The sequence below is a fragment of the Aythya marila genome (genome assembly GCF_965140915.1).
Source record: "Aythya marila genome assembly, chromosome: 27".
NCBI lineage: Eukaryota > Metazoa > Chordata > Aves > Anseriformes > Anatidae > Aythya > Aythya marila.
This window is the reverse complement of record NC_139068.1, coordinates 2,158,016-2,170,696: the sequence shown is the minus strand read 5'-3', so window position 1 is coordinate 2,170,696 and position 12,681 is coordinate 2,158,016. Positions and strand designations below refer to the sequence as shown.

Below are 12,681 nucleotides of genomic sequence, written 5' to 3'. Positions count from 1 at the left end.
CACCTCCCCGATTCCCTCTCCCACCCGACTCCTGCTCCACATTTTGCGGGTGGGAGCAGCCGGCCCTGTGTGGTCCCAGTGCCAGACAGCCACATCCATCCCTCCGCACACCGCATCCTCCCGGGATGTTTGGGCAGACCGAGGGGCTGGGGAGCTGCACAAGGGAGCCCCGAGGAGCTGTGAATTGCCCCTGATGTTTATTTTACAAGCTGCAAAACATTTTGCGGAGGGTTCATTTATGCAAACACTGTTTAAAATAGCTTTCATTGATAAAATAGCCTTCTCTCATTTACATATACTACAGACAGTCTGGCAGGGGTCCTGCAGGAGCCCCACCTGCGGGTCCCCAGCCCCGCTACCTCCTGCACTTGCACTGCTGGATGGCCACGACGGTGCGAATGAGGTCTCGATGGCTCCTGAAGATGTGTATGTCATAGCGGTGAGGGGCACAGCGGCGAGAGGCAACCTCTGCCCAGACCAGACATTTCTCTCCACCTTGTGACTCCCTGCAGTTAGAGACAAACCAAGTACATTCCCCGCCTGCCCCTCAGGCCCCAGGTTCCTGCCTTCCATCACCTGGAAAAGGGGAGATGCCCGGACCAGGGAGGTTCTGCCTCTGTTCCTCGCTTCTGGCGTAGCTCAGCAGGCTGCCTCCTCCCTCTCTGCCCGTGCAAAGCAAGGATTTTTTTTCTTTCTGGGTTGATTCATTTCCCTACACGTTTGACACATTTTGTCTCTGAAAGCAACGCAAAGTGCTGCCCTCCTGGCCTGAAACAACCGTTTGAGCCTCCCCATCCTCTCCTTCTCTTTCTCCTCCTCCTTCCTCCACCCTGCAGGAATCACAGGCAGGGAACAGCAACGACACATTCCAGGCCAGAGAAGGCCTTTGTCAGGATCTTCTCCCCATCTTTCTCTGCTATTGTGGGGGACCACAAGCTCTACAACCAGCTGCCTGATGGCTGAATTCAGCATTGTCATCAGCAGGTTATTATTTATCCCTCGAAGCAACAGAGCTGCTGTAGCACCACTGCAAACACTGCTGTGTTTCAGCTTTGTCCCTGTATGATCAGACATGGGTGAGCTGCAGGTGCTACCCCAAATCTGCCCCGGTGTTACCCCTTAGGCCCTGCCCTGGGACCCTTGGGGTGTTGCTGTAGGGCAGTGGGAACAGAGGCAGCTCCAACCTGCCCGGGATGTGTGCGATGTGCCCATGAGGGGCCAGACCCTGCCAGCTGTGCTTACCTAAGCAAGCAGGGATCCCCCGAGGAGCAGCTGCCCAAGCACCTTCCCACATCAATTTCCTGCAAAGATTTGCAAAACAAAGGCATGAAAATCCCCCACCGCACCTCGCAGGGGACACTCCAGGGGACTGGTCGTGCATCCCTGTGCCCGCCCTCCACCCCCAAGCTGAATACACACCCCTGTGCAAAAGGGCAGCAGGGAGGCAAAGCTCACAGGGAGAAGTATTTTGGGGGCACATTATTATTATCGCATCGTAGTTACCTATGCACAAAAGCTATGCTGAAGCCGAGTCTGTTGAACTGAGCTTAAGACATACTTAACAATTAAACCCTTTCTCACATAAATAACTCACTATGCCCTTAATTAGTTTTTAAAGAAATCCCCCCCTAAAAAAAAAAAAACAAACAAACAAAAAAAAAACACACTGTATGTTACTTGTTACTTTACACCAATGTATAAATGAATTAGTGGCATAGGATAAAGTAAGTGTGAGATTTTTACCACTACAGATTGTGGCCAGGTTTTGCTCAACATTTCTGGGAGAAGCTGCCCATGGCAGAGCAGCCTGGGGTTGTTTGAACCCCTCAGATCAGTAGAGCTGAGCCCATGGCTGGGGAGACCAAGCTGCAGGGACCAACCTTGAGCCGTTTTTCCCTGTGTCCTGTGGAGCTGTGCACAATTTCATAATAATATTCCACTTGGGAAACACGATAGCATTTCTCCTTCATTTCGCAGCTCTCCAGTGTCTGAATCACCTTCTCACCACTTGGATTTTTGACCAGGGCAGTGCTGAACTTTGTGGGCATGCAGAAAAGGCTACCTGCAAGGAAACAAGATGGAAATTTAATCTGGGGCTGTCTCTGAGGCCATCACAACTGCAGCATCCTTGAAATGTGTCTGTTGTGTGGTTCTGGCATCCAGCATGGGAAGTGCTGTTTTTCCATGTGAGGGGCCGCAGCTAAGATTTTGGGGCTCATTCTTCCACCAGGTCGGGGCTTCAGCTATAGATTTTGTTCTGCCCTCTCAGTTTCAGAGCACAGGGCAGAGACAGCTCATTCTGGGTAGAAATTGTGAAACCTGCGAAAGCCACATCCCTGGGGATCCAGCATGAGCTATTACATTTTATCTTTCAGAAAGAAGGACTTTGAACATAAAATATTCATGGCAGAGCTTTTTCCAGAGACATCCTCTCACGCCAGGGAGCTGGGGAGCATTATTTGACATTTACTCATTCAGCTTCCTCTGGATTTCACGGGGCTGCTGTGCCCAGCACAAGTCCCTGACCCTACCAGCCCCTGGCCAGCCCAGTGCCACGGTCTCTCCTGCCCTGGAGCAATCCCTGCATCCCGCCGCCTTCCTCCTAGCACGGCCCAGGATGGGGTTTTGCTGTGAGGCTGACAGCTGGCTCGTACCCACCCAGAGCCCACCTTCCCCCGAGCCTTTCAGACAGACCAGTTGCTTCCCAGTTCCCTGAAACAAAAATACTCAGCTTCCCCCCAAAATATTTGCAGCTGCTCTTGCCCTGCTTGGCCACAGGAGGGGAAGGGGCCAAACACCCCCTGCAGATGCAGGTTGAGTCCTGCTTCCCCTTTTCTTTCTGTATTCAAGCCTTAATTCAATGGAAAATGCACTGTGCAATAAAAAATAAAATTGTCTCAGTTTGATATGCCTGGTGTGATTTTTAAGGATGCCCACAGCGCTCATGTTGCAGAGAGCAGGCAAAGAGGGGTTTGGGCAGACAGGCTGCACTGCACGCCTGCGTCTTCACTGCTGTTACCCCACGGGTCGGGACGCAGCATCCCTGTCCCTCTGTCCCTGCAGCATCGGCTCTGCAGCTGGAGAGAAGGGAGAGGTAGGAGAGGCTCCTCCAGAAAACAACAGCTTAAAGGACACAGGCACAGACTGTCCCATGGAGCTCAGTCTGAATGTATTTTCTGAGAAAAAAAAAAAAAAAAAAAAAAAAGAGTTTATTTGCTGAACATCCCAGTTTTTTTCTCCCTCACCAAGTAAATTAGAATTAAAATTTCCATTTCATGTGCTACAGGCAGTGAAGGATGGCTAACTTGACACAGGGGTCATTCTTGGGCTTTTGTCTCTAAGCAGTTGTCTTGCCCTGTACCCTGTGGGTGCAGGTTCTACAGGATTTGCATCTGGTTCCAAGCTCTAAAATGGCTGTAAGATTTTCCTACCCCCTCCATCAGCTCCTGGAGGACATTTCTTTGTCCAGGATGCAACTGTTTTTTGGGGGAGCGAACAGCAGTTTCTGACCGCAAGTCTCCGGGATGCTTTGAGGGGAACACAAGATCACGACTGATTTCTGGGAACCAGCGTTTTTGGGTGAGATTTTAACACCCTTCTCCAGGACCCCCCTCCTCCGTTGCTGCCAGTCTGTAACACAACGCCGAAAACCTCAGCCTGTCTTTACAGGGGGGAAATCGAGAAGGAAAGTGCCGAGACCTGCCCTGGGGCAGAGGCAAAGCCGAGGGCGAGTCCACATTTCCCAGTCCTGGGCCATTATCACTGAATGAGCCACCATCCATTAGCAACCCTGGGGACAACTGCCACTGTCCAGCACCTTCCAGTCACACATTTAGGAAGTAAATGTCTGTGCTCATTCTCCCACCCCTGGAAAAAAGCACTTCACGCTGCCTAATGATCCACTTGCTGTGTCTTGTTGCCAGATTACACAAGGCTGTGGGACCACAGTGCCCCTCATCACAGATCCTTCCTTTAGGAGGGATGACAAAGGACGGAAGAATAATTATCGTTTTCATCCACGAGCACAGCCCTTCTGCATTTTGGCTTCTTGGCCACCCACCTGGCTTCTCCAGCCCCTCTGGATCAGGTCCCTTGGCTGCCTTCCTAGCTGACACCAGGACTCGCATCGATCTCTATCCCTCTCTAGTGGCTGCTGTGCAGCCCTGCCACAAGAGCTGCCTGGAAGGTTGTAATTGGATAGTTTTACATGCCAAAAAGCCAATAAAACAACTTCAACAAATTCAAAGAGAACTGATTTTTATCAAGGAGTTGTGGAAAAGCATTTCTAAATGACTTTTCATCCTGATAAAAAAGGATCGGTTCAGCTCCACTGACGTGACGCTCTTTTATGTGTGAACTTGCAAGACAGCCCCCAGTTCAAAATGGACTGACTCAGCTTTATCCCAGTGGAAGGTTTTGACTTGTTTGGAATGATTTAGTTTGGAATTTCCATTTCCAAATGATTTTTGAAACATGAGCGTAGTTCACCGGTGCCAAGATGAAAGTGCATTTCAGAATGTCAAAAAAAGAAACTCCATTTCTAAGTGTTCTGTTTCAGTTTTTAATCATCACACTGTTGTTTTTTGCTTTGAAGCAAGCTTTTGAAGCTTTCTTTGGAGCAGAGACTCCCAAGGTCCCTTCAAGTCCATCATTAGAGTGCACTTTCTTGGACCATAAAGTAATTGTACTCCCATCCTCACACCATGCATAGGGGAAGGAATTTGCACTGCACTTGCAGACCTGTGCTGTAAGGGCACAGCGACAGAATGGAAAGGAAAAACCAAGCTCAAAATAGAGTCCCCTCCCCCTGTAAATCAGAGGCTCTGTGTGGCAGACTTGGGTGCTGATGGACCTTGCTGTAAGCTCTGATGTTGCAGGAAAGGGTGCTGACCACACAGCAGGGCTCGTCCCTTTTTTCCTGGAAGAGGGGCCCTCCACCATCCCCATACCTGCACTGTAGGTCGGCTCAGAGCATCTCCCCACATCAACCGTGACCTCCCAGGGAGAGTCTGGAAAGAACGTTTTCAGAGCTGGGAGACGCAGACACTCCTCAGGCCACGCGCTGCAGTGACAGCCGCCAACCACCTCCACCTCCCGATCGCCTTCCAGGAGCAGGAGCCGCTCCACGTGGATGCGAGCTGGCTCGCAGTGGGACCCTGCCGGGCAGGAACGTGATGCTCCTGGAACCTCGGGGTGCCCACCCTGTAGCTGCACAGAATGGAGTAAGGAGCAGATTCACTTTTAAGAGCAGCTTGCACCAGCTCCCTGATAAAAACCTCCCCTGACCTGGAACTGACTCAGCTTGTACCCCTTTAGCCCAGCATGGCAGCACGGTGTTGCTGTGGTGCTGCCCTTTGCAATAACATTTAGAGCAAAGTTGTTTCTTCTCCAAAGCTCTGCTACAATCAGCTGAACGGTGATGGCTGAAGCAGTCCCACTTTCCCTCCAGGCTCCTGATGTGGAGGATCAGCATGACGGCAGCTCTGGAGAATGATTGTGGACCTGCTGGGCTGGAAGGTGCTGCAGCAGCAGAGCCACAGCTCTGACAAGCAGTGAAAACATTTTTCACAGTCACAGACCCCAGGGTGAACACACACAGTCCAGGCAGGTGCAGTGCCTGCTGATCTTGTTCCCATTCCCTCTCCAGGGTTAGCTGTCCTGGTGCCACACAGAATGGAGATGGGACATTAAGCAACTTCAGCTCTCCTGGGATAAAGAAAGCACCACAGCCTGTGTTTGGGGATGCTCCTTCTAGTCCCATCTAGGAGTCACACATGGCACAAGGTAAGGCAGTGGCATAAACATCTCAAAGGCCAATTTTGCTCACCCAGGCAGCAAAGGGCCTCTGACAGCTCTGAACAGACACCAGCTCTTGTGCAGAGCAGATGTGGCTGAAAGAGTTGGTCTTGCTGCTGGTCTCAGGGAGGACAGAAATACACGTGGACACTGCCTGGAGCACCAACCCATCCTCTCTCATAGGGTATCTCGTAGAATTTCTGTTTGTCTGCCCTGCATATTCCACTGCTTGGTAGCTGAGGAGGACAAGAGGCTCAGTAACTCGTTTACTGCAGTGCAGAAGACAGTAACTTAGAGCGTGTGCCAGGTATTTTAAAACATGTACAAAATCAGAGCCCCAGGCACCAGTGTGTGACCTTCATGCAGAAACAAATGCTCCTGCCATTGGGGTCACAAATACACATTTCTCACCTTCTTACTTCTAAGAAAATCAAGCATGGAAGTGTGTCTGGAGAGCCCCAGGAGGCCAGGGTGGTGGGAGCTGATAGGCTGGGCTGGGCAGGCAGACCTGCACTTCCCAACATCCACGCTTACAGGGCTGCCAGAGACATCTGTGAAACAAGAATGATAAAAGGATTATTGCTTACTATTTGGATACGATCATTTTATAATTTCTGCCGTTCACATAACAACCTCAGATGTTTTGCAAATACTAAAGGTTAAATTTGTATGACTACTGCTCTTACACATTGAAAAAAAAAATACCCAAATCTGATTAAAGAAACCTCAGACTTTTGGACACACAGTTCAAATCCATTTTCACACATCTGCGCTAATATTGACTGAAGCATGTTTTATGTAGCCTTAGGGGCTGCAAGGGGAACTGAGACTAACAGCTACTCTTGAAGGCCACAGACTTTTCTCTGGTGAACTAATGGACCTCTTTCCTACTTTCTCTGCACATTAAAGCCAAGACACCCCATTGCCTCACTGATTCCCCTGTCAATATTAAACCTGAGAACCAAAAGTCTGCAGTAGTCCTGAACTTACACAGTACCCAAATGTTTCAAACACGGAATTCAACCATAACTTCCTGACACAGATCTCAGTCTGTTGTTGCAGCACACTTGTACAGAATATGAAACCTGTTTCATGCACATGAACAGACCTGGTGGCCACGCTACTCTCCAGTTCCTAAGCAAAACTTGCTTTAGGTGTTGGGTTATCTGGGTGTGGAGTCCCCTGCATATAAGAAACACCCCAGGGAGGACAGGTGGGACTTGAGTGGGGATGCTTGAAGGGTGCGTGTGTCCTGTGGGTGAAGAGTGAACTCACCATGCCCCACGTGGAGGAAATGGCTTTGCCTCTGGCAGCAGCCCTTCTCTTCAAACATGTTCCCTTGCTCACCCTCTCTGCTGATGGCTCCAGCACCTGTAATCACAAAGCACCAAGCTCAGCATTGCCCCAGTCAGAATTTGCCTGCCTAAGACAGGAGGAAGCACTGAGCTCCAAGCACACAGCTCCAGCCACCTGCTGCCTTCAACCTGCTTCAGTGTAAAGAAGAGATTTAGAGTAATTATAAATGAACATGACCTATCTGACCTCTAACACTTGGCTAGTTGGACTAAATACCCAAATTAATTACTCAAAAAAAAAAAAAAAAAAAAGAAATGGCTGTGTTTAGCAGTTTAACCTTCATATACCCATTCCCTGTTCTCCTCTACTTCTGTGCTACTGCAATGTGAGCTAGGATCAGAGGAACAATTTGTGCTGAAAGACAGTACAACGCAGCTCCTGGGCTCTAAACTCCCCAAACACTTATGCACAGCACCTTCCTCAGAGGCAAATCCTGTACCATTTGTTGAGTGCAGACAATCCCCGATGATGTTCAGACAGTGAAGCATAGCAGAAAACACACACCATGCCCACACAGAAACATCACATACAAAGCCCGCATGTGCCTCACACCACACACCAGTACAAGCCCTTTTCTCTCCTACACAAGAGCCCAAATCTGCACCAAAGAAAACGAGAAGGAAAAAGGAACTTACTGGCACAGATGGGACTGTGTAAAAGTCCCGCCAAGAACACTACAGCTAGCAGGTCCTGCATACTGCACTTTAGGAAACACAAGCAGGGCTCCACATCCCAGATACTTATACCAGCCCTCCCTCAGCAGGCGAGAAGGTGAACAGCTTGGGGACAAATGGGTTTGCACATTGCTGGCAAACACTGCCAGATTGTGATCTGAACAAACATCCCGGCAGCCCGGACAGCGATGGCATCTCTCCCACAAAACCTATCAGGATCGGGATTCAAGCAAACTTCAAAGTGTTACTTGAGAGCAACTGGGCTTGCCCACAGCCTAGGGAAGCTCCCTTGGGGGTCTTTGTTCTTACTACTGCTTTCAAACTAATTAAGTTTGTGGTAACTCAGAGTCACTTTTAAGTCCCCTCATTTGAAAAGGACGTGTATCCTTCATCCTCATTCATCGTATTCAATGGGCTTTTTATCTAGAGATAACCCACCTTTGTCACTCTGCAACACCAAAACTGGTCTTTGATAACAGACAGCAACACACGAGGACTCAGTAGCAAGGACAGTGTGTTTCCCATGACCACAAGGAGAGATCCATGACTATTTTTGCCTCCCTTCAGTGTGACTGACCCCTGGAGCATCTTCTTTCTAGCTTGTTAAACACAAAGGAAAGTAACAGTCTCCTGAGTCGTGGAAACATGAGAAGCACCAACAGTGCTTGCATCCTGCAAGAGACTCTCACAGACACACGGCTCAAAGGCAGTGATGCATCCTGAACACTTGCTGCATGTGGTTCTCAATTACAGAGGTTAGGATCTCTGCACCTACTTGCCAAGTCCAATTGGCAGGGACTAGATCCAATTCCCAGGGTAATTCTTTTGCCAGATTCAGGAATGAGAGCAAAGGAGAACAGCAGTGGCAGCATAACATGACAGATGTCATTAATGCATTCAAAATTGGATTATTATTATTATTTTGACTCAGATCACTTGCAGGTGCAGGGATCACAGTTTATGGAAGCTTCCATGAACAAAACAAAAAGTTTCCCTGGAGCTCATGCACAGTTTCTGGGGGAGAGCTGGGCTTAACTGTAACAGATGCACCGAGGAAATGATGAACAAAAGCAGAACACCATTAGAAGGCATCCTTTCCAAACTACACTAGTGCTATAGAAACAAGACCTTCATTCGTCACAGCAGCACAGAGGAGGAATCAAGACAGCTATTCAACAACAACAAAAAATTTAATGTTGGCCAAGAAACAAACATATACAAAGAAAAATACATTTCCATTAGAAAAATCACCATGCCTTGGCACCTACGCTAATCCACTCTCCATTCACAGCTTCGTGGTGCTGCAGAGTACCTGGAGAGGCAGGGACAGTTACTCTGAACAGCTGCTGTGTGCCATGACCAGAGCTGGAGAGCAGTCTGCATTGCAGCAACAGGGCACAGTTAAGTGACGTACAAAATATTTATGAAAAAATACATTATTTTAAATAAAGAACTTACAACAACTTAAACTTTATACAAAATATTATGGTTGCCATTTCAGTGTCTCAATTCTAGGAACTACTTTCGAATGCTCGGTGTCCTGTTTTCCACCCCACATCTGCCTCTGCAGTCTGTTTCTCCACAGAGCTCCATCTCTGGCCAGCTCAGTCCAAAGTACCTACAAATGAAAAGAAAAAAAAACAAACAGTCAGAAATCAGAAAGGAAACAGAAATGCAATTATATGAACAACTGAAACTTGTTTCACCTCTCTGAAGGGAGAGAGGGACATAGAGACTTATGCTATTAACTATTAAAGATGGGCCCCAGAGGGGCTCTGCAAATTATTAATTTTTTTCTCTCTCAAGAAGGGGACTACAGAAAATATTGAAACCAACTGAAACCAAGCAGAAACTCACCTTCCAAAAAAGCAAATTCATCAATAGCTTCAATAGCATTATCTGCAAAGCAAAGTGAAAACAATTAACATAGATAAAGCTGACTCCATATTTGCTTTTACTTCAAATAGCAGCATTTGAATTTGCATCACAGTGCAGTGACCAATTTCAAAGAGGTTTATTTGTTTTGGAGGTGGTGTGTGAAATTACTAGCATATAATATTTGGTAGAAGATTTTGCTTTCATCTTTGGAGAAATAAGTTGTTCCTACAGCTGTTTCATCACACCAGGACAGGTAGAAAAACCCTCCCTCCTACCAACCCTTTGCTAATGACAGTACTAAACGTGGCCTCATACCCAGATCTTTTCTCTGCAGAGTTTTTCTTTTTCCTTGCTGAGCGTACACATAAGCATCTTTGGCTATGGTTTCAACAAACAACTCCTGCAAAGCAAAACACGAGAGTTTCACAAGGAGAATGTGAGAAAGAAAGAAAGAACACCTGTGCAACAAGGAAGATGAAAGGTCCTACAGAATTTCAGAAGAAACCAAAATCGCCATCCTAAAACATCCCCTTCCCAATATATAGCTCTGAAAACCACAAATTAAATTGTTGGGTAGTGGTATGCATGAGAAGTAACAGAGGACAGAAGGCTGTGCAGGGCAGAGACAGAATCACATAATCATCCAGGCTGGAAGAGACCTCTGCGATCACCTGGTCCAAGCCCTGTCTCCTCTGAACACGTCTGAGACCAGACAGCTGCTCCCAGGGCACCTCCTGGGACCCAGTCCTCGCGTGCCATGCCGAGGATGCCTCAGCTGCTGGAGGCGGATACCCAGCAGCAGCCCTGAGAGTTCCTGGAAGAGTTACTGGAAGGTGGTGCCAAAGCTACCCTACCATCAACCCTCGCCTGTGTAAAGGGAGACACCTTACAGAGGCAATGGAAAAACCCCTGTCACACACTGCTCCCATCCGCACACCACAACCCCTCCACCTGCAGCCAAAGCCAAGTGGACACCCACCCCGACCAGGCTCAGAACTGCCTCGGAGGAGCAAAAAGCGAGCAAGCTGCCGCTCCACCGATAACCTCAGGCCCACGGGGAGGGGGGGGGCCCGGAGGACCGGGCTGGGCCGAGGCTCCCCGCCGAGGGGCCCGCGCCGCCCCGCGCCTCACCGTGGCCCGCGCCAGGACGAAGACGGCCTCCTGGCTGGCCAGGGTAACGTCCGGGTCCGCCTTCACCAGCGCCTTCACCCTCGCCAGCGGCAGGCGGGCCAGGCGGGCCGGCCCCGGGCACTGCGGCCCCGCGCCCGCCTCCTCCCCCGGCCCCGCCGGCTCCGAGCCCGCCGCTGCCGCCGCCACCGGCCCGGCCGCCGCCGCCATCCCGCGCCCAGGGGCCGCGCCTGCGCAGCGCCGCCGGGCGGAGCGGGGCCGCCGCGGGGAGGGCCCGGCGGAGCTGAGGGGCTTGAGGGGCCCGGGGACCGCGGGGTGGCCGCGGTTGGCTCGGTGCCTTCGGGGAGTCGGCTGCCAGCCAGCCCCTGCCCCGGCTTTGAGGTGCGCGGTCGGTACCGAACACAGCCCTCGAGCCGCCTGCTGTCACCCGCTTCCCCCTGGCACAGCGCTGCAGCCTCCCTGCCCTCCCCAAATGTGGCCCCCGAGCCTGTCTGTTTCTCCCAAACACAGCCCTTCATCCTCCTGTAACCTCCAAGCACTGCCCTTCATCCTCCTGTCACCCCCAAACACAGCCCTTCATCCTCTGGTCACCCTCAAACACAGCCCTTCATCCTCCTGTCACCTCCAAACACAGCCCTTCATCCTCCGGTCACCTCCAAACACAGCCCTTCATGCTTCTGTCACCCCCAGACACAGCCCTTCATCCTCCGGTCACCTCCAGACACAGCCCTTAGCGATATGGTTTAGTGGAGGACTTGTTAGTGTTAGGTCAGAGGTTGGACTAGATTATCTTGGAAGTCTCTTTCAACCTAGATGATTCTGTGATTCTGTGATCCTCCTGTCACCTCCAAACATAGCCCTTCATCCTTCTCATCCCCCCCAGTCTCACAAAGAAGTCCCTCGTAACTCCTCCTTCACTCCAAGACACAACCCTTCCTCCTCCTCATCACCCTCATCCCCCAGACATGTCCTTGCAGCCTCCCTGTGTCCCTGTCCCCCAAGCATTGCCCTGTCCTCCCCACCCTGCTGGAACCATGGTCATGGGGACCCCAGGGAGGTGGCTGTCCCAGCCAGATGCACACCTTGTTGGCACCCAGAGGGTTGGGCACAGGACCCCCCAGCATGCTGCCTCCACCCGGTGGGATCCCACCCTCCAGTGTCCCCTTCACAGGATGTCCCTGAGGACCACCACCATTTACCACCATGGGTCTCTCCCAGGCTTCCCCACATCCTTGACCCACCAGCTTATCCTTAAAATGGTCACCCTGACAGCCATCCTCAGGCACAAGACAGTCATGGGTGCTGCTGGGGGGACATCTTCCCAAAGGGACAGAGGGACATGCCACCCCAGGGCAGGGACATCATCACCAGTCTGCATCTGGCCAGAGCATCTCTGCAGGCCTCAGCCAGTGCCCCAAGCAGGGGTTGGATTGTCCTCTGCAGAGCGGGGTTTTACCCCATGCTGACGGGACTTGACTCAGCCTCTCAGCTTTCCTGTCTCTGAGGCAACGAACAGCAGGACATTTCAACACACAGATGGCCCAACTAGGTGCCGTGCTGTGCAGAGCACTTCTGCTTCCCATCAAAGCTCGACTCCTCTATGGAGCAAACATCCTCCAGTTCTGGATGTGTCTAAAACCTGGAGCCCTTACCCCAACTCTCCCATGCACATGCAGAGCTTGGCTGAGGCTGGGCTGCACAGGCCGTGCTGGTTGTGCCACGCTACCCAAAAAGAGCAGACCATGAATCCCCCTTCTCTCTGCAGGTCCCACGGGGTTGTGAAAACCCAGCCTGCAGCAGGTTCACGTTGGCTGTCACGAGATGAGAACGTAACTTGCCCTCTTGTTCC

At 50.7% G+C, this 12,681-nt stretch overlaps 2 protein-coding genes across 2 annotated transcripts; both read right to left on the bottom strand.

Annotated features, from left to right (window-relative positions):
• Positions 1-84: 84 nt before the first annotated feature.
• Positions 85-9,415, bottom strand: LOC309887970 (uncharacterized protein). Its single transcript, XM_082780093.1, has 7 exons — positions 9,285-9,415; positions 7,072-7,167; positions 6,208-6,347; positions 4,950-5,208; positions 1,881-2,062; positions 1,243-1,301; positions 85-506 (listed from the first exon to the last, which is right to left on the bottom strand). The coding sequence occupies exons 2-7, from the start codon at positions 7,127-7,129 to the stop codon at positions 356-358; spliced, it is 849 nt and encodes a 282-aa protein (XP_082636219.1). The 5' UTR covers positions 7,130-7,167; positions 9,285-9,415; the 3' UTR covers positions 85-355.
• POLE4 (DNA polymerase epsilon 4, accessory subunit) lies at positions 8,864-11,042 on the bottom strand (the record flags this gene model as incomplete). The annotated part of the gene is made up of 4 exons (XM_082779905.1): positions 8,864-9,444; positions 9,684-9,725; positions 10,020-10,104; positions 10,836-11,042. 4 exons carry the CDS (start codon positions 11,040-11,042, stop codon positions 9,431-9,433), a joined length of 348 nt encoding a protein of 115 aa, XP_082636031.1. The 3' UTR covers positions 8,864-9,430.
• Positions 11,043-12,681: the final 1,639 nt, after the last annotated feature.